This window comes from Bos mutus, chromosome 4 (genome assembly GCF_027580195.1).
Source record: "Bos mutus isolate GX-2022 chromosome 4, NWIPB_WYAK_1.1, whole genome shotgun sequence".
NCBI classification, from domain to species: domain Eukaryota; kingdom Metazoa; phylum Chordata; class Mammalia; order Artiodactyla; family Bovidae; genus Bos; species Bos mutus.
In genome coordinates this window covers 27,872,002-27,894,413 of record NC_091620.1, presented here as the reverse complement: position 1 = coordinate 27,894,413, position 22,412 = coordinate 27,872,002, and the positions used below count along the sequence as shown (strand labels likewise).

General features: G+C 37.7%; 2 protein-coding genes across 5 annotated transcripts in view; one reads left to right on the top strand and one right to left on the bottom strand.

The window, feature by feature from the left end:
* LOC102266899 (ATP synthase F(0) complex subunit C2, mitochondrial-like) overlaps positions 1 to 5,596 on the top strand; it is a 59,713-nt gene extending 54,117 nt beyond the window's left edge. The window contains 3 exon segments of the mRNA XM_014481303.2: positions 5,123 to 5,425; positions 5,427 to 5,550; positions 5,553 to 5,596. Of these exon segments, the coding sequence (XP_014336789.2) occupies positions 5,123 to 5,425; positions 5,427 to 5,550; positions 5,553 to 5,596 (471 nt within the window).
* GRM8 (glutamate metabotropic receptor 8) overlaps positions 1 to 22,412 on the bottom strand; it is an 851,777-nt gene that overhangs the window by 569,120 nt on the left and 260,245 nt on the right. The gene's annotated exons all lie outside the window — the stretch shown is intronic.

Sequence of the window (22,412 nt, the reverse complement as noted above, 5' to 3'; positions counted from 1 at the left end):
GTGGTCCACTGGAGAAGGGAATGGCAAACCACTTCAGTATTCTTGCCTTGAGAACCCCATGAACAGTATGAAAAGGCAAAATGATAGGATACTGAAAGAGGAATTCCCCAGGTCAGTAGGTACCCAATATGCTACTGGAGAACAGTGGAGAAATAATTCCAGAAAGAATGAAGTGATGGAGCCAAAGCAAAAACCCAGTTGTAGATATGACTGGTGATAGAAGCAAGGTCCAATGCTGTAAAGAGCAATACTGCATAGGAACCTGGAATGTTAGGTCCATGAATCAAGGCAAATTGGAAGTGGTCAAACAGGAGCTGGCAAGAGTGAACATTGACATTCTAGGAATCAGCAAACTAAAATGGACTGGAATGGAAGAATTTAACTCAGATGACCATTATATCTATTACTGTGGGCAGGAATCCCTTAGTAGAAATGTAGTAGCCATCATAGTCAACAAAAGAGTCTGAAATGCAGTACTTGGATGCAATCTCAAAAATGACAGAATGATCTCTGTTCGTTTCCAAGGCAAACCATTCAGTATCACAGTAATCCAAGCCTATCCCCCAACCAGTAATTCTGAAGAAGCTAAAGTGGAATGGTTCTATGAAGACCTACAAGACCTTTTAGAACTAACACCCAAAAAAGATGTCCTTTTCATTATAAGGGACTGGAATGAAAAACTAGGAAGTCAAGAAACACCTGGGGTAACAGGGAAATTTGGCCTTGGAATACGGAATGAAGCAGGGCAAAGACTAATAGCGTTTTGCCAAGAGAACGCATTGGTCATAGCAAACACACTCTTCCAACAACACAAGAGAAGACTCTCCACATGGACATCACCAAATGGTCAACACCGAAATCAGATTGATAATATTCTTTGCAGCCAAAAATGGAGAAGCTCTACAGAGTCAGCAAAAACAAGACCAGGAGCTGACTGTGGCTCAGATCATGAACTCCTTATTGCCAAATTCAGACTGAAATTGAAGAAAGTAGAGAAACCACTAGACCATTCAGGTATAACCTAAATCAAATCCCTTATGATTATACAGTGGAAGTGAGAAATAGATTTCAGGGACTAGATCTGATAGATAGAGTGCCTGATGAACTATGGACAGAGGTTCATGACACTGTACAGGAGACAGGGATCAAGACCATCCCCATGGAAAAGAAATGCAAAAAAGCAAAATGGATATCTAAGGAGGCCTTACAAATAGCTGTGAAAAGAAGAGAAGCAAAAAGCAAAGGAGAAAAGGAAGGATATAAGCATCTGAACGCAAAGTTCCAAAGAATAGCAAGGAGAGATAAGAAAGCCTTCCTCAGCGATCAGTGCAAAGAAGTAGAGGAAAACAATAGAATGGGAAAGACTAGAGATCTCTTCAAGAAAATTAGAGATACCAAGGGAACATTTTATTCAAAGATGGGCTCAATAAGGGACAGAAATGGTATGGACCTAACAGAAGCAGAAGATACAAGAAGAGGTGGCAAGAGTACATGGAAGAACTGTACAAAAAAGAGCTTCACGACCCAGGTAATCATGATGGTGTGATCACTGACCTAGAGTCAGACATCCTGGAATGTGAAGTCAAGTGGTCCTTAGAAAGCATCACTACGAACAAAGCTAGTGGAGGTGATGGAATTCCAGTTGAGCTATTTCAAATCCTAAAAGATGATCCTGTGAAAGTGCTGCACTCAATATGCCAGCAAATTTGGAAAACTCAGCAGTGGCCACAGGACTGGAAAAGGTCAGTTTTCATTCCAATCCCAAAGAAAGGCAATGCCAAAGAATGCTCAAACTACCGCACAAGTGTATTCATCTCACATGCTAGTAAAATAATGCCCAAAATTCTCCAAGCCAGGCTTCAGCAATACGTGAACCATGAAATTCCAGATGTTCAAGCCAGTTTTACGAAAGGCAAAGGAACCAGAGATCAAATTGCCAACATCTGCTGGATCATCGAAAAAGCAAGAGAGTTCCAAAAAAACATCTATTTCTGCTTTATGGACTATGCCAAAGCCTTTGACTGTGTGGATCACAATAAACTGTGGAAAGTTCTGAAAGAGATGGGAATATCAGACCACCTGACTTACCTCTTGAGAAATCTATATGCAGGTCAGGAAGCAACAGTTAGAACTCGACATGGAACAACAGACTGGTTCCAAATGGGAAAAGGAGTACATCAATGCTGTATATTGTCACCCTGCTTATTTAACGTCTATGCAGAGTACATCATGAGAAACACTGGGCTAGAGGAAGCACAAGCTGGAATCAAGATTGCCCGGAGAAATCTCAATAACCTCAGATATGCAGATGACACCACCCTTATGGCAGAAAATGAAGAGGAACTAAAAAGTCTCTTGATGAAAGTGAAAGAGGAGAGTGAAAAAGTTGGCTTAAAGCTCAACATTTGGAAAACTAACATCATGGCATCTAGTCCCATCACTTCATGGAAAATAGATGGGGAAACAGTGGAAACAGTGTCAGACTTCATTTTGGGGGGCTCCAAAATCACTGCAGATGGTGACTGCAGCCATGGTTTACTCCTTGAAAGGAAAATTATGACCAAACTAGATAGCATATTCAAAAGCAGAGACATTACTTTGCCAACAAAGGTCCGTCTAGTCAAGGCTATGATTTTTCCAGTGGTTGTGTATGGATGTGAGAGTTGGACTGTAAAGAAGGCTGAGAGCCAAAGAATGGATGCTTTTGAACTGTGGTGTTGGAGAAGACTCTTAAGAGTCCCTTGGACTGCCAGGAGATCCAACCAGTCCATTCTAAAGGAGATCAGTCCTGGGTGTTCATTGGAAGGACTGATGCTGAAGCTGAAACTCCAATACTTTGGCCACCTCATGCAGGGAGTTGACTCATTGGAAAAGACCCTGATGCTGGGAGGGATTGGGGGCAGGAGGAGAAGGGTACGACAGAGGATGAGATGGCTGGATGGCATCACCGACTCAATGGACATGAGTTTGAGTAAACTCTGGGAGTTGGTAATGAACAGGGAGGCCTGGCGTGCTGTGATTCTTGGGGTCACAAAGAGTCAGACACAACTGAGCAACTGAACTGAACTGAACTGAACTGAAGCATATCTTAGTGTCAAAGTTCTCCAAGGATGGAGCTTCTAGCCACTCTCTCTAGAAGGTGCTAGATCTCTGACTGAAAGATCTCTGACAAGGTTTTTGCAAAATTAATTCAAGCATCAGATAGGTGGTAAGATTAGATAATTTTTGAAAATCCCTCTTAACCCCAAGATTCCAATATTCAAACATCTTTTTGTGGGGCAATAGAGTTCTTGCAAAAGATTTTTTCTAATAAAAACAACAGAAACAAATGGTTACCTTGGGGAGTGGAACCAAGGCTAGAAAATCATCTATTTTCTTGCATGTTTGCTCTTTAGAGAGTTAATCTCCTTCCACGGGAATGTATTTATATCTCTTTGTCCTCTTCTATACTGACTGACTCTGCTAATTTGCACATAGCGTGCTTTATCTTGTAAATATAATAGTCCATCCAGCATTCTCCCTTTGTGAGAAATCCCTCTTTACTCTCATAAATAACATGAACGGATATGAAGCATACTTTCCTTTCTTCAATAGAGATGATTCCCAAAAGTAGCCTGAAACATGCCAAACATCTGCTCCTACACACAGTTCAATACATGATACTGATATGTATCATCACTGGGTGAATTCTGAACACAAGGCCAATTAACACACTCCTGAACAACTCCTTCCTCCTCCCCTGGCCCAGTCACAGAAAGCTCAAGGAAATCAGAATAATTCTAATATTTGCCCAAATGAGCTATAACTAAGCAGGTGAATCTACTAAATTGAAAACCACAGTAGAGCATTCTAAAATTTAAATATAAATGAGATAAGTATAATGACAACTGTTTCTCTAATAAATATTTTAAATATATATAAGTACTTTACTCTCTGTTGTACTTTAATATTCACAGAGAATGCTTTTCCATATTGTGAATTGTTCTTGGAGTTGGGCAGACTTTATTGCCTGCTAAAGATCAGAAGGTGCAACTGTATACTCATTTTTTAATTCAACATATACTTATCTATGTCTTTTCTAGCTGCTGGATATATCATCATGGAGAAAACAGATATGGTACCTGTTCTCATGGAGCTTACTTTCTAGTAGAAAGATCAGCCATAATAGGTAAACAGTTAATGGAAAAGATTATTTAAGTTATGAATTTTTTTTAGCTATGCTGCATGTGGGATCTTAGTTCCCTGACCAGGGAACCTCCTGCATCGCAAGTGCAGAGTCTTAACCACTAAATAGTCAGGGAAGTCCCTAAGTTATGAATTTTAATGCTAGAGTATCTTTCTTTCCGACTCATGGCAACAAGCTATTTTTTGTTTCATTCAAGTGAGCCCAACACCACAGCCATCAGTCTGTTTTCCCTTGATGGTCTTCAGATGGAGAACACTGATGGTTTTAGGATTTCCTTAAATCTACTGGGTTTTTTTTCAGTCTTCTTTTCTTTAGAATTTCTACCCACAATTTTTATATTTTTATCTTAACACTTCTGATTTCAAAGTTTTGTTTAACTTTTCCCTTCCTTGAGGAAAAAGAGCTTGTATGTTCTCAGTATGAATCAAGACTTTTTCATTAAATATACTATTACAAACATATCCCAAACTAATTATCTAAAATTATCAAAATAACCATTCTTCACAGTACTGTTTACTATTTTTTCTGCCTTTTTCTCATTTAACTGTCTACCCACAGCTTGAAAAAAAAAAGCATCTTGCCTGTATGTTTTATTCCATCAACAAGCGTTCTCCAGGCTTTCTAGTTTCAATGATCATATTTTTAGATGTGGCTACTCTTCACTACTTCTATTTCCATATAGTACAACAAACTACTCAACATTCCCTCTTGGAAAACCTCCACCCCCAGCTTCTTCACCTTGTCATTAGATCGCCTTAGTTTCACGTCATTAGTTTTTGAACGAATATCTTTATTCTGTTCCCAGGGGGCCATACAGTCGAGTCTGTCACTATTTATACCTGAATGACTAAAACAACTTCCCCAAAGGTTTAATATCTCAATTTCTCTCCCTTGCAATTGATCATGTACACTAAATCATAGTTAATCTTAAAACAGTCTGCCATTGCCCCTCTCTGTCTTCTCTGCCCTGGGAGCAGCTCTTGCCACTGCCCCCACCCCCAGAAAATATATGCCTGCCCCAAGTTCATCTCTTTGCACTCACTGGTCAGGATTACCTCTCAGCTGCTGAGCCAACCACTCTCTGTGATGGTACTAACAGATGAGAGCTGCAGCTTGGCAGTCACATGTCCCCTGACCTTACTTATCCCTAACAGCAGCTTCCAAAATAGCACCATTTCAAGGGACATTGACACAGCAGCCAAGTTCATTTGGGTTGGAACTGCCACAGTCAGAGGGGCTTGGCTCTGGGGTAGGGATTAAGACTGTGTTTGGGAGCCTCAGCACTTGTTATGCCAAGAATCCATCTCTGAAGCTACAATTCTTCTCTGAAGCCATTCCGGGCTTTGCCCTCTTGAAGACCATGGGGTCTTTTGCCTGAGGATGGCCTTTCTCATCCTCTTTGCCATGTGAAGGAGCTGTCTCCATCTTCCAGGGTTCTTTCTTCCACATCTTGTCTGTTCTGTATATTTATTTCCCTATACCTTTCCAAGCAGCCTGAGGGGGAAAAAAATGGTCAACTCAAGGTTTGACAGAGGGAAAACAAATAGTAAATACTGTATGAATAAGAAAAATTATAGCCTGCCATTACCCTAGCTAGGAATGCACCTTGGCTCCCTAATACCTACAGAATCAAGTTTCTTTTTCATGAACTTAGTGCTTAGAAAAGATAATGTTGAAACTGAATAATTCTATTATTAAACTGACCTTTTCATTTAGGAGGATTATAAATAACCTGTTTGGTCCCTGAAAACGATTTTGGATTTTTCAGGCTTATGTGCCATTGGCTTCTATGACTTAGGTACCTACCTATGTCTCCTCACATTATCTAGATAAAACTTTCCTAATTATCTTCCTCCCAAGTTTCTACCAAACTCCTTCCACACAGCACACACACGCGTGCACACACAAAGAAAAAAAAAGCTTTTTTAGAAATAATTTACTGAGTTCACTGACATAAATGGGAGTTATAAGAAGCACAAGCAAACTATTTCAGCATTATTTTGGCCAAATGTGTATACCTTTCCCATTTCCTTTACACCCACATGAAACCTACACTACGTCTTTTTCCATAGGCTCCAGCTCAGTAGCTTGAATTACAGAATGACATTCTACAGGCAACTTTTGGTTCAACATCCGCAAAATAAAATCAGCTCAGCCTTTGAAGAGAGGATCTACTAGTGATTAATAAATTCACCACTGCCCAGGAGGATAAAAAATAAAAAGAACAAACTGATCACTTTGTTGTGATTTCAAACTAAATATTTATCTTCTATGTATTTCACTTGTCGAAAGAACAAGACTGCAATTTGAGTTTATTAGTAACTGAAGCAGAACTAAAGAAAGATTCCTTATTAGCATGTTATAGCTACCTTTCAAAAACATCTATTTCTTCTTTCATGAAGATTAAACGTATGAAAGAAAATTCAAGTTCTTTTATTAGTATCATAACTAGCTCTTGCAATCAAGGAAAAGGAAGTTTCTCTTATCTTTCTGCCATATTTTACTGTAGTTAAATTAATACTTGTAGTTGTATTATGTCTTTAATACAAGTTAACTGATGCTTAAAGTAACTAAAGTCCAACATTTTTCCCTTTTTTATAATAATTAGTTTCTATTATCATAAATGTGCTAGATTCTGAGAAACTCTGTAGACTTTTATATTTGCTATTTTTGCATTTTTTCAAGATTCCCTAAAAACTATTCAAACTTATTAATACACATCAGTTCAGTTCAGTTCAGTCGCTCAGTCGTGTCTGACTCTTTGCGAACCCATGAATCACAGCACTCCAGGCCTCCCTGTCCATCACCAACTCCCGGAGTTCACTCAAACTCATGTCCATTGAGTCGGTGATGCCATCCAGCCATCTCAACTTCTGTCGTCCCCTTCTCCTCCTACCTCCAATCCCTCCCAGTATCAGAGTCTTTTCCAATGAGTCAACTCTTCACATGAGGTGGCCAAAGTATTGGAGTTCCAGCTTCAGCATCAGTCCTTCCAATGAACACTCAGGACTGATCTCCTTTAGGATGGACTGGTTTGATCTCCTTGCAGTCCAACGGACTCTCAAGAGTCTTCTCTAACAGTTCAAAAGCATCAATTCTTCGGCTCTCAGCTTTCTTCACAGTCCAACTCTCACATCCATTAATAACCACTGGAAAAACCATACCCTTGACTAGACAGACCTTTGTTGACAAAGTAATGTCTCTGCTTTTGAATATGCTATCTAGGTTGGTCATAAGTTCCAAGGAGTAAGCATCTTTTAATTTCATGGCTACAATCACCATCTGCAGTGATTTTGGAGCCCCAAAAAATAAAGTCTGACACTGTTTCCACTGTTTCCCATGAAGTGATGGGATCAGATGCCATACATGTATATATAATATAATATACATTAATATGCATAAGCAATCTCACTAGATGAGATCATAGTCAATCAATGCTTAACCCACTTCTCAATACCACTGTATAGGAGCTTCAGGCTATCAGAATTAACTTCATTGACTTGGAGAGTACAGAAGACATGTCATATTCCAGGTCACTGGCAAATAAGTGTGCTTAAATACTTCTGTATCTGTATGACAATATTTACTTAACAAACACATAGAGTACTTGCTATGTTCAAAGACTTTTATGAATGTAAATTCATTTACTCCTTCTAAAAACCTTGTGAGCTAGGTAGCATCATGACCCCCATTTATAAACAGAGAAACTGCAGCATAAATAGGTTAAGGGTCTTGCCCAAGTCCACAGAGCTAATATAAGGAAAATTCACAATGTGAACCTAGCAATCTGGCTCCAGAATCTGAGCTCTTAAATGCTCTGCTAGGCTGCCTCTCCATCGTCAAAATTATTTACATAGTTAGAATATAATTTCAATACTAAGGATATTAAAGCTTTTAATTTTGTGAAAAAAATAACATTTTTCCTTTCATATCTGAAATCATTTCGTGGCTGCTCCTACACAGACACCCAAGGTCTTCCTGACCCCCCACCACACTGGCTCAGGTGCCCTCTTGCACCATCCAGCTCTGTGTCTTCTCCTGTGTCAGCACCTATCACGATTTCCGCATATTAAATACTATGTTCTTTCAGAGCAAGGAAAATGTCTTTTCATAGTTGCATCACAAATATGTACCTGTGCAGATAAGGCATTGTTAGAAATCATACAGCGGCCAGAGTTAAATGACTTCCTTATCAAGTTCTGACACTTGTAATAGCAGATTAGGACTTGCCAGATGGCTCAGTAGTAAAGAATCTGCCTGCCAATGCAGGAGAGGCAGGTTCAATCCCTGGATCTGGAAGATGACCTGGAGAAGGAAATGGCAGCCCACTCCAGTATTCTTCCCTGGGAAATCCCATGGACAGAGGAGCCTCGCAGGCTACCATCCATGGGGTCACAAAAGAGTTGGACATGACCTAGAGACTAAACAACAACGACAACAACAAATAGATTTCTTCTCTTCACCCACGGGAACAGGCACACTCCAGTTTTAAAATTAGCCAATATGTGGACATAGGCTGGGCATTTGAAGGAAATGATACTGCAGAAAAACAGGTAAATGGATGGTCCACTTTCTTTTTGGCATAGGGCTTTCAAAATTTGAGAGGCTTTGAACTTATCAACACTGGAGTTTCTCATCTGAAAAAGTGGCAGCTCAGTTGCACTGAGCATTTGATGCTAAAAGCCAAGGAATGTATATGAAGCTCCTCTGACAAAACAATCCAAACCTCACAGCAAGCAGACAATTGCCAGCTAGCACGTTGCTCTGCACAGGAAATGACGTTATGTCATTTTATGCAAAGGACATCAAAACAACTTGTCAGTTCAACAGAGGATTTAGATACACCAGGAGAAGGCTTTCACGTATCACTTTAAGCATTTCCAGGAAAAATTGCCATAGAAGCTCTTAAGGCACAATAATTTGAACTTAACTAGACTTAGCCAACACAAACTATAACTTTTCTAAAATGTCTGTAAGTTTAAGGATTTGTTAGAAGATCTCTACTCACACTTCGAAAAGAAAGTTCTCCAGAGACATGGTGATCTGTTTACTTTTATCCAGCAACATTCACTCATCAAATTGTTAGTTATGTACCCTTAGTGCTAGGCACTCTACTCGGTGTACTTACAGGAATCATTTTTCTGCCGATAAAACCATATTTTTAAATAGGGTTAATAATATCCAGATATTTTATCAAATTTAACAACAGTAGATAATAAGTTTTCATAAACATGGGAATGAAGCAGAATTTCAATGGACACAATCCTACATCTTTTGCTGAATGCCAGGAACATATGTAGGTATGTGTCAGCTTATACACGTAGTTTGAGTGTTCTGATTAACTATTCATTTGGCATTTTTGCCTAATTTGATCGGTCAGTTTCATTGAAATAGTCAAACTGACTTTAGCATGTAGACAGGGATGGCTGCAGGTCCATAACATGAGTGAGCTGAATGGACATCAGAAGACCAACTTCCCTGGACCACAAGCTTCTGAGCATAAGAACCATGACTTCTATGGTTTTGGGGCTGGATTCATTTCCCAGCATGGGCCAGGCATCAGTATATTAGTGCTTGAATAAATGACCCCACATAACCTCTTTCAAACCTATGAAATTATTTCCCATTTATAAAAATTTCCAGAGACACCAGACATGAAGACGGCCACTTGGCCGTTACCCTTATAATATTAACCCTTCCTAAATGCAAAGATCATATTGAGGCTCTTAAAGCAAAATGATTTGAAACTAACTAGATTCATGAACCAAGGCAAAGTATAACTTTACTAACAGCTATTCACTTCAGTGAGATTTCCTTAATGCTCTTAACTTTTCATCCCTGATCCTGTTTTATTTGGGGTTTTGGTTTTTTACCTTTTGGTTATCTTTTGAGGGTAGTCTAATTATTGTTAGAAGCTGACAAAATAATAAATTATAACTCTGCTTCTTGGTAACCAGCTTAAATTCTTTTAACAATACATGATTATTCAAGCTTATCTTATTCAAGCTTATTCTTCAAAATATTGGTAATATTACAATATGAAATGTGCACCCCCCACCGTACTATTGGTACCCTTTCTACTACAATGCATGTCTGCATAATCTCTTAACTAAACTCTAAGCTACAGCAGGGTCCAGGTTCCCATCCCTTTTTCTTGCCATCTCTGACAAGTTACACAGGACAGTACTCCAGAAACATGTTGGAGAAAGAAATAGAGTACTGCAAACCGAGGACCAGGAGCTAGCAAAGAAAAGTGTCCCAAAGCTCTCTGATGGGAAACTGAATTACAGATTCTACAAGAAGCAAAATATTCTCTTTTACTCTCCCTCTTTTAATCATCACTTTTAAAACTTATGCATCATCATAATCAAATTCCACTAGTGCTAACCTGACAGTGTCAACATTTTGATGTATTTATCGGGCAAACCCAAGAGCCATTCTTGGGCCCTAGCCACCTCCTTCTGTGGTTAGGAACCCTAACGGTTACTTTTCCTGCTTCTCTTGTAGCCAAGGATTCTCATGTGGCACAGTTCTAGCTGGCACTACCACTTGCCTGGTCTTCCTATCATGACATATGATGCCTAAACCTGCATTGTGCACATTGCAACCATGAAGCTAAAAAAAAAAAGTGAAAATGAAAGGCCAGCTTGTTGGGAACAGTTAAAGCAAAGATAACATAGCATTATTGAACTATGCAAGCAAACCAATGTAAGCAATCTGCTTCTTTCAGGAAACTTGATATGAGGAAAAGATTTTTATTTGTGTAAGCCACTGTTAATGTCAAATGCCTTTCAACTGAGTCATCAATTAAGACAGTTATGGTTTAAATCCCAATTCTGCCTTTTACTAACTATCTGACTTTGGGCAAATTACTGAACATCTCTAAGCTAAGTTTCTCATCTGTATAATGGACACAAGTATAACTGCCATTAGAGGATTGTTGTTAATTATTTTGAGAAATATGAAATAACCCATGTAATTAGCAGAACTCTAATATTACTCTCAAACATTGAAGAGATATATATACTAATACTAAAATATAAACACATACAAATATTTTTAAAGTAAATGCTGTGTCTTTTCTCCTTCCAAAAAATTGCATATAAAAATTAAACATTTAGGGTGGTAGAGAATTCAACTTTTTGTAAAATAATTTTCACTCTATATCTCTTTTAGATCAAGACATCTACAATTAGCATTAAAATGTATAAATACACTTGTATAATTGCATTAGGTGGTACCATAATTACTATAATTTAAATTTTTTGTTCTAGTTATTGTCATAGAAAAACAAACCGCTTCCTCAAGCCTAAGGATAGACTGGAATGGCTCACGGTAACTCTCAACTTGCTTTTACCATCTCACCCAGACCCAAGTCATTGTGAATCTTTACCATTTCATTTAGTAGGATATTTTCAGAATATTCAACCATTTCTTTTGGATCACTAAAGAAAACAGCAGGTCTCTGGGTTTTATTTCCCCTTGTTTTAGTCATAAGCATTTCAGCTTCACCTCAACAAGATCATCATTCCAAATGCTTCTCTTTGGAAGCTTTATCTTGCAAGGTTAATAAAAGACAGTGTTCCTAAGCCTAGAGATTTTCCATTTATAGCTTTCCATTAAGATTCTTAAAGGTAGATATTATTCCAATTAAATATTTAAAGGTAGATCCTTTCATGAAATAGCTTTTTTATTAATTCAAAAAGAGATAATTATTTATACTTCTAAATCCTTTCTAATAGGATTTGAATTGACCTACAACAAAAGACATAAATAGATCAAGATGGAAATAAATCAAAACATACCATGGTACTAGAAAAGTAGATGCAAATATAAAATCATCATTGATGGGATTATGCACAACATTCAGCTCTGAGCTTCCATGAGACTAAGAAGAAAATGGAAACATAGTTGATTAAGCAATTTCTCACAACTTTATAGAGCAAAGCTGTAATACTTTTATATACTGATTCCAAGTGTGGCCTTGGTACTAAATTGCATTAGGCATTTATCTTATGGGTCTTTTTTCAAGGAAAATTGAGTTTCATAATATTCAGTATTTTCATCAATGAGGTTCACTAGCTGCTTTGAACTCCAATAAAAGTCAATAGCATGACATTATGCCAGTAATTTTTAAATTATTTTTAGCCGTGGAACCAGGGAAATAAAATATTATGCAGCAGCTCATATATAACATGGACAAATAAGAACTGCTTTAATTGAAACAGAATTAAAGGGCCTGAAGCTAGCATAATCACTGACTACAGACTCTGGGTAAGGAAAAAGCCTGTGTAGCCAAGAAACTGATCATATTAGTTACAAATATTAAAATGGAAATAAAATGTCCTGCAGCTAATATCACATTTAATGGTAAAAGATTGCATATCCTCTCCCTATGACTGGGCACAAGGCAAGAATGTCTACCCACATCAGTGCCACTCTACCTGACATGGGACGCCCTAGCCAGCACAATCAAGAAAGTGAATGTGGGAGGGAGAAAATACCAGGCACAAAGATAGGAAAAGAAAAAGTAAAACTATCTTTACTTACAGTCTATCTGATTGAGTACTGGGTGTATAGAAAATCTTAAAAAAAAAAAAAGCCACTAGAGCTAAGCAAGGTTGTAGCATACAAGATCAACACCAAAAGAATCATTACTTGTATTTCTATATACAAAGAGAGAATTGGAAATGAAACAAAAATACATTTATGATAGCATCAAAAAACTATGAAATACGAAAATTTAACAAAATGTGTACCCAAGTAGGATACTTAAAATTATAAAATATACTGAGAAAAATTAAATAAGTCTTAAGTAAGGAAGTTGCTGAAGACTAAATTGTATACCTCCCACTTAAATTCATATGTTGGAGCCCCAATTTCCAATGTAATGGTATTTGGTAATGGGAGCTTTGGGAGGTAACTGGGTTTAGGTGAAACAATGAGGCTGAAGCTCTTATGATGAAATTAGAGCCCTTATAGAAGGGAAAACATGAGAGGGCTTATTTCTCTCTATATATACACAACACAAGAGGGTCATACAAGCATACAGCAAAATGGCAGCTGCCTTTAAGTCAAGCTAAAGAAGCCTCAGCATAAAAACTACTTTGCTAACTTGATGTTGGTCTTCCCAGCCCACAGAACTGTAAGAAAAAAAAATTCTGTTTTTTAAGGCATCCAGTCTATGGTATTTCATTATGGCAGCCCATGCTATGACAGAGATATTACCATGTTCACGGGTCAGTTGGCTCAACGTTGTTTATCAATTCACTCAAAATTGTTCTACAAATTCAGCACAATCTCAATTAAAATCCCAGCAGGCCCGTAAGAAAGAAAGTGAAGTCACTCAGTCGTGTCCAACCCTTTGAGACGCTATGGACTGTTGCCTACCAGCTTCCTCCATCCATGGGATTTTCCAGGCAAGAATACTGGAGTGGGTTGCCATTTCCTTCTCCAATATAGCTCAGCAATTCCACTCCTAGATATATACCTAAAATAATTGAAAACAACTGCTAAAACAGATACGTTTATGTCAGTGTTCACTGCAGCATCATTGACAATAGCCAAAAGTTAGAAACAACTCAAGTGTCCCATCCACAGATGAATAGATAAACAAAATGTGGCACATTTACATAATGGAATATTATTCAGCCATAAATTGGAATGAAATTTGATACATGCTACAATATGAATGAATCCTGAAAACATTAAGTGAAATAAGTCAGTCACAAAACAACACATAATATATAATTCCATTTATGTGTGATGCCTAGAACAGGCAAATTCATAGAGGCAGAAAGCAGATTAGAGATCACCAAGGGCTGGGAAGTATTGAGTATTGACCCTTAATGGGTACAGACTTTCTGTTTGGGGTCATGAAAAATTTCAGAAATAGTGGTAATAGTTGAATAACATTGTGAATGTAATTGATGTCATTGAATTGTATACCTTAAAATGGTTAAAATAGCAAACATTATGTTTTATATATTTTACCACAATAAAAAAAAATATTTACAAAAGAAAATCCTAGGAAGTTTTGTTTTGTTTTGTTTTGTTTTTGTAGAAAACAAGTTGATTGTAAAATATACATGACTATATAAAGGACCTAGAATAGCCAAAATCACTTTGAAAAGATTAAGTTGAAGAACTAATACTACCTGATCCGAAGACTCACACTAAGGCTACAATAATCAAGATAGTGTAGTATTAGATATGTAGCTCCAATATGATCTATATAGATATATAGATCAATGGAGGAGAACTGAGTATCTAGAAGTAGATTCACATACAATCAATTAATTTTTGACAAGATGCCAAGGTAATTCAGTACTGAGAGGAGTCTTTCCAGTGAATGGTGAAGAACATCCGGATGTGCACATGAGTAAGTGAACTTTGAGCTTTCCTCAGATTATACATCAAATTAACTCAAAATGGATCATAGACAGAAATATAAACACCAAAACTATAAATCTTCCTAAAGGAGAAAACTTTGCAAAAATCCAGAATTAAGCAAATGAATTTCACCAAAATTAAAATCGAATCTTGAGAAACCCCATTAAGAAAATAAAAAGCTAAGCACGAAAATGGGAGGGACCAGGATGAAGTGTTACACGTATATGTATCTATATGTGCCACTACTGTTTAGTCACTAAGGTGTGTCCAACTCTGTGACTCCATGGACAGCAGCCCACCAGACTCCTCTGTCCTTGGGATTTCCCAGGCAAGGATACTGGAGTGGGTTGCCATTTCCTTTTCCAGGAGATCTTCCCAACCCAGGAATTAAACTCGAGTCTCCTGCTTGGAAAGTGGATTCTTTACCACTGAGCCTGGGAAGCCATGTATATATGTGTGTATATACACACATGTATACATGTACACACATACGTGTGTATAAAGCATATGTATGTAAATGTACAAATACTTTCACATGTGTGTATATATGTGTATATATATATGAATGTGCATATATGAATTTACGCATTTATAGATTCATATATATGAATTGATGTGTGTGCATGTGTATCTGACAAAGGACTTGTATCTAGAACTTAATAAGACAACAAAAACCTATCATATAAAATTATCAAAAGGTTTGAACACTTTATAAAAGAAGATATACAAATGGCAACTAAGTACATCAAAAAATGCATAACTACATGAGTCAAAAGAAAAGTGCACATTTAAACCACATTAACATACCATTGCAAACCCATCAGAATGGCTAAAAATTTAAAAACTGGATCAAGTCTCATGCAATGCTGTTGGGACAATAAAGTGGTATAATTACTTTGTAAAGCAATTTGGCAGGTTGCTATAAAGTTCAACACACATCTGTCATATGACCCAACAATCCAAAGAATGATTAAACCATATGCCTACTCTAGAAGAATATCCATGGCAGATTTACTCTTATAGCCGAAAAACTGGAAACCAAACCAACTATCCATCAATAAGTAAATGGATAAACAACTTGTGAAACACGCATTAAATGGACTACTACTTAACATTAAAATATATAGACCATTTTACTATTGTTACATGCAATGACACAGATTAATTTCAAAAACATTTTGCTGAGCAAAAGAAGACATACATACTATATTATTCCATTTATAATCCATTGAATTTCATTGAAATCCATTGAATTTCAGTACAAGCAAACTATTTTAAAATGACAGAAAATAGTTCAGTGTTTGCCCAGGATTGTGGCTAGTGAGAGAGAGGGGTGACTGCAAGGTGGCAATAAGAGAACTTTTCTGGGTCATGGGATCGTCCTGTATCTTGACCATGATGGTGATCACACAGATATATGTTGTTCATCACTAAGTCGTGTCAGACTCTTTGCAACCCCATGGACTCTGCAACATACCAGGTTTCCCTGTCCTTTACTATCTTCAAGAGTTTGCTCAAATTTATGACCATTGAATTGGTGATGCCGAAACTCATTGAGCTTTATACTCAGAATCGGAGAAGGCAATGGAAAATCCCATAGACAGAGGAGCCTAGTAGGCTTCAGTCCATGGGGTTGCAAAGAGTCAGACACGACTGAGCGACTAAAACTGAACTGAAGTTCAGTTTGAGATTAAACAAAATCCTGAGTCACTAGCAAAATCAAGGGCAAGCTCTCCCTTATGCCCAGCTGAGAAAGATCCACATTCTTTTCCACCAGCAGTGAACATATTCCAGGTCAACAGCTCAAGAGCCAGGAGCCAGACTATGAGGCATTTTCCTCCTGGAAGAAGATAGCTGCTCTGGCAGTGGGTACTTGAGATAGGACTCAGGAAACCTTTGTTAAGGCCAGCTCTCCAGAAGGTATATTCTTTAGTAAACTATTTTATCTGTGAATGGTTTGAGTTTTGTGCTTTTTTGTCACTTCCATTGCTTACCTACCCAGGACCATCCACTGATTCTCAATTCCTCACCTTCAAGATAGACCAGAAATTATTTTAAAACAAAACTGGTGGTTTATATTTTTTTTTGCACAGATAAAAATTCATCCTGTTCCCTAAATTTCTTAATAAAGTTCATTTTCAATGATGATGATACTGTCAATTTCTAATTCTAATATTAATATCATGGTTCTCAAACACTTCTGGATCTTAACCAAATCTTCAGAAGTCTATGATGGGCCTGAAACCAGAGTCCAAGGATTTGCATTTTAACATCTCCCTAATGATTCTAGTGTAGATAGCCTTCAAACACAGTCTGAGAAACACCACTCTCACGGGTTCCCTATTTCATAGCTTTGCCAGAGACACTTAAATTTTTATTTTTCCAACTAGGTTGGAGTCAGTTGACAGGCTAGATACTAATTAAAATATATAATCAAAGTCAATTTAGTCACTATATATTTTCTTCAAATATGTCTCTCATGAAGACATAACAAGATTATTTTTGTGTGGAGTAATAGATATATGATTTCTGACCTTGCTTCTGTTAAACAAATCTTAAATAGAAATCTCATGGATTCTATAAATAACATAGTCCTAGGAAAACAACCTATAAAGAATCTTTATACTTAACACTTAGAGAATGGCAACATGGACTGCTTAAAAGAATATGAAAGAGCTTGCTGTTACAGATTAAATTTCTTCTGAGAAAAAGTGTGAACTCTTACAGGTGGCATCCAGATGGGGAATTAGTCCTTTCTCACTCACAGAAAGAAGTCAATAAAACCTTTTCTACACAGTGGAAGAAAGGGAAGATAATCTGTGCCAAGAAATTTTGCACCCTATGCATTGGAAGAGTGTTGCAAAGCTTGGAAGGAGCCCATATTAGGTGTAACCGTGTAGTGTCAAACAGAACAGATAACTAAACTACCAAAACAGAATTGATGAAGAAGCAATATTTCAAAGTCTAAACTTTGAACAAAGATAGACAGATTTCATGACTATGTCTGGTTTTGCTCTTAAAAATGACCAATGCAACATGAACCCACATGGGTCAACATGCAATGCAGAAGATAATGAGTTATGGATACAAGTCCTTTGTCATATACATATGCACACACATCAATTCATATATATATATATGAATTTATATATATATATAAATTCATATAAGTACATTCATATATATACACGTATCTCCAGAAAATAACTAGGATGACAATAGGAGAAGATCAGTCACAACTCACCAGAGACCCTCCTAGCCTCTCATGGTTAAGGATTCACTGACTTGATGGACATGAGTTTGAGCAAGCTCTGAGAGTGGGTGATGGATAGGGAAGCCTGGCATGCTGCAGTCCATGGGGTCAGAGTTGGACACGACTGAGTGACTGAACTTACTGAACTCCTTAATGAGTCAAACTGACAGTTAACCCCAGAACAATATGTAGTCGCATCTGAATGCAATTGTTTATAGATTTTTTTTAATATATGTGTGTATGCTTGCTAGTTACTTAGTCGTGTCTGACTATCTGCAGCCACATGGACTGTAGCCCACCAGGCTCCTCTGTCCAGTGTGACATCCCATTCTCAGTTATTCCTGTTAAAGACTTTATAGCCACTTTCCCTGTTAAGAAAAAGTATTCCAACTAGGTGAATCCAATCAACAACTGCAACTGTGATAACAGCATCTCTTTTTATTAGTGGCCCTTTTAAAATTTTTAAATTTGTTGTGAGTGCTTTAATCTAAAAAATAAATTATTTGAATATGAATTCAATTAAACAACTCAGAAAAGGACTGCATAAGTTTGGAAACAAATTGATGGTCATTTTAAAATAATTAAATTAATAATATAACAAACACATTAGTAAGATCAAAGAACCTAGTAGATAAAGTTAAAAATTAAATTACTGACTAAGGGAAACATTTGAGAAAATCAAATGAATGCAGAGAAAAAATATAAAACCTAACACAATTATAAGAAAAATAACATATATAGAAGGTAGAAAAGGTACATACATGCAACAGAAAAATATCCAAAGATATGGTGCAACTAAACTTCTCTGATAATTAAGGGGAAAAGAATTAATCTGTATATTGAAAGCACACAATGTCAATTCCAAGAAAAAATTGATAAGCAATGATCACCTGCAAGAAAGACCTTTGGCTACAAATTTTCCCCCAACTTCAAGGGTAAAGAAAAATAACTTAGTTATCAGTTCTTGCTATCTATTATTCTACCTTCACACATAGATTTTTTTTAGGATTATAACCATCAAAATTATAATGACTATTTCTGGGAGTAGAATTTGAGGTGGGCAATCACATTTTTCTTCGCACTTTCTCTATTGTTCTTATATTTATAATGAACATATACTACTTTAACAAAAGCAAAACATTATGAAAGGAAGGACGGGAGGAAGGAAGGAAGAAGGGACGGAGGGAGGAAAAGACTATGGATTTGCAAGGTACTATTTTATCACTTTTAAGAAACACCTGGAGTAACAGGCAAATTTGGCCTTGGAATACACAATGAAGCAGGGCAAAGGCTGATAGAGTTTTGCCAAGAAAATGCACTGGTCATAACAAACACCCTCTTCCAACAACACAAGAGAAGACTCTACACATGGACATCACCAGATGGTCAACACCGAAATCAGATTGATTATATTCTTTGCAGCCAAAGATGGAGAAGCTCTATACAGTCAGCAAAACAAGACCAGGAGCTGACTGTGGCTCAGACCATGAACTCCTTATTGCCAAATTCAGACTGAAATTGAAGAAAGTAGGGAAAACCACTAGACCATTCAGGTATGACCTAAATCAAATCCCTTATGATTATACAGTGGAAGTGAGAAATAGATTTAAGGGCCTAGATCTGATAGATAGAGTGCCTGATGAGCTATGGAATGAGGTTCGTGACACTGTACAGGAGACAGGGATCAAGACCATCCCCATGGAAAAGAAATACAAAAAAGTAAAATGGCTGTCTGGGGAGGCCTGACAAATAGCTGTGAAAAGAAGAGAAGCGAAAAGCAAAGGAGAAAAGGAAAGATATAAGCATCTGAATGCAGAGTTCCAAAGAATAGTAAGAAGAGATAAGAAAGCCTTCTTTAGTGATCAATGCAAACAAATAGAGGAAAACAACAGAATGGGAAAGACTAGAGATCTCTTCAAGAAAATCAGAGATACCAAAGGAACATTTCATGCAAAGATGGGCTCGATAAAGGACAGAAATGGACAGAAGCAGAAGATATTAAGAAGAGATGGCAAGAATACACAGAAGAACTGTACAAAAAAGACCTTCACGACCCAGATAATCACGATGGTGTGATCACTGACCTAGAGTCAGACATCCTGGAATGTGAAGTCAAGTGAGCCTTAGAAAGCATCACTACGAACAAAGCTAGTGGAGGTGATAGAATTCCAATTGAGCTATTCCAAATCCTGAAAGATGATGCTGTGAAAGTGCTGCACTCAATATGCAAGCAAATTTGGAAAACTCAGCAGTGGCCACAGGACTGGAAACAGTCAGTTTTCATTCCAATCCCAAAGAAAGGCAATGCCAAAGAATGCTCTAACTACCGCACAATTGCACTCATCTCACACGCTAGTAAAGTAATGCTCAAAATTCTCCAAGCCAGGTTCCAGCAATATGTGAACCGTGAACTTCCTGATGTTCAAGTGGTTTTAGAAAAGGCAGAGGAACCAGAGATCAAATTGCCAACATCTGCTGGATCATGGAAAAAGCAAGAGAGTTCCAGAAAAACATCTATTTCTGCTTTATGGACTATGCCAAAGCCTTTGACTGTGTGGATCACAATAAACTGTGGAAAATTCTGAAAGAGATGGGAATACCAGACCACCTGATCTGCCTCTTGAGAAATCTGTATGCAGGTCAGGAAGCAACAGTTAGAACTCGACATGGAACAACAGACTGGTTCCAAATAGGAAAAGGAGTACATCAAGGCTGTATATTGTCACCCTGTTTATTTAACTTATATGCAGAGTACATCATGAGAAACGCTGGACTGGAAGAAACACAAACTGGAATCAAGATTGCCGGGAGCAATATCAATAACCTCAGATGTGTAGATGACACCACCCTTATGGCAGAAAGTGAAGAGGAACTAAAAAGCCTCTTGATGAAAGTGAAAGTGGAGAGTGAAATAGTTGGCTTAAAGCTCAACATTCAGAAAACGAAGATCATGGCATTTGATCCCATCACTTCATTGGAAATAGATGGGGAAACAGTGGAAACAGTGTCAGACTTTATTTTGGGGGGCTCCAAAATCACTGCAGATGGTGACTGCAGCCATGAAATTAAAAGACGCTTACTCCTTGGAAGGAAAGTTATGACCAACCTAGATAGCATATTCAAAAGCAGAGACATTACTTTGCTAACAAAGATTCATCTAGTCAAGGCTATGGTTTTTCCTGTGGTCATGTATGGATGTGAGAGTTGGACTGTGAAGAAGGCTGAGCACCGAAGAATCGATGCTTTTGAACTGTGGTGTTGGAGAAGACTCTTGAGAGTCCCTTGGACTGCAAGGAGATCTAACCAGCCCATTCTGAAGGAGATCAGCCCTGGGATTTCTTTGGAAGGAATGACGCTGAAGCTGAAACTCCAGTACTTTGGCTACCTGATTCGAAGAGCTGACTCATTGGAAAAGACTCTGATGTTGGGAGGGATTGGGGCAAGAGGAGAAGGGGACAGCAGAGGATGAGATGGCTGGATGGCATCACTGACTCGATGGACATGAGTCTGAGTGAACTCCGGGAGTTGGTGATGGACAGGGAGGCCCAGCGTGCTGCAATTCATGGGGTCACAAAGAGTCAGACACGACTGAGTGACTGATCTGATCTGATCTGACCCCCCCCCCACAAAAAAAAAGAATAGGAAAAAAGAGGAGGAAGAAGAGAAAGAAAGAAAAAATAATCATCCATTTTGTATTGATCACAAATCATGTATGTGAATTCTTTGGAACATCTGCTTATATCTGATATATTAGAATTTTACTCAGTGATTTTGCCTGATATTTGTCTCTAATTTAGAGTATCTGAAAGAGAACTCTGTACATATAGAGACCCAACTGTGCTACTGATTAAAAGAGGTGTGTGTTCCCTAAATATTTACATTCCACTCTAGGAGAACACAGAAATAATTTAGTGTGCCTGTTGCTTTCCCATTAAAACATACTCTTCCTCAACAAAACCATTCTGGATCATTTTCTACATCCAATTATCTTTTCTACTAGATCTCTGGTAGAATGTCAATTCCCCGAAGACATAGGCTGTGCTGTCTCTTTGTTTCAGATAATGCGTGGCTTTGCATGGTGGAAGTACTAAAAATAAAAAATAAAATTGTAAGCTAATTGACAGTTATGGTGATGATATTGTTTCAAACCCCTAAGGCCAGGCTGTGAACTGTCTTGACCAGACATATCTCCAAACATCTGATATTTGTAAGTAGCAGCTCTAAGTGACTTTGCCAAGAACAATTCTGTTTGCAATGAGTCTCTTAGAATTATCTACTACTTTCCCATTTCCTCTCTTGGCATTTCACTTAGAATTTTAGCAACTGGCTCACTGGGAACCTCTCTTCCACTATGCCAGGCATTATTTTTAGTAACTTGAATATGCCTTGTTTTCTTTCTCCACTGTGCTCATTTAGCCAACACCAAACCCTACCTACTCCCCACTTGCACCCCAGGACCTGAAAGTGGCTGGGGAAAAAAAACACACACTTGAGTTACCTGATCTCATTTAAACTTTTAAGGAACAATTTTAAGAAAACCATTCCTTTTATAAAAATAAATGATGACCATAAATCTCAAGA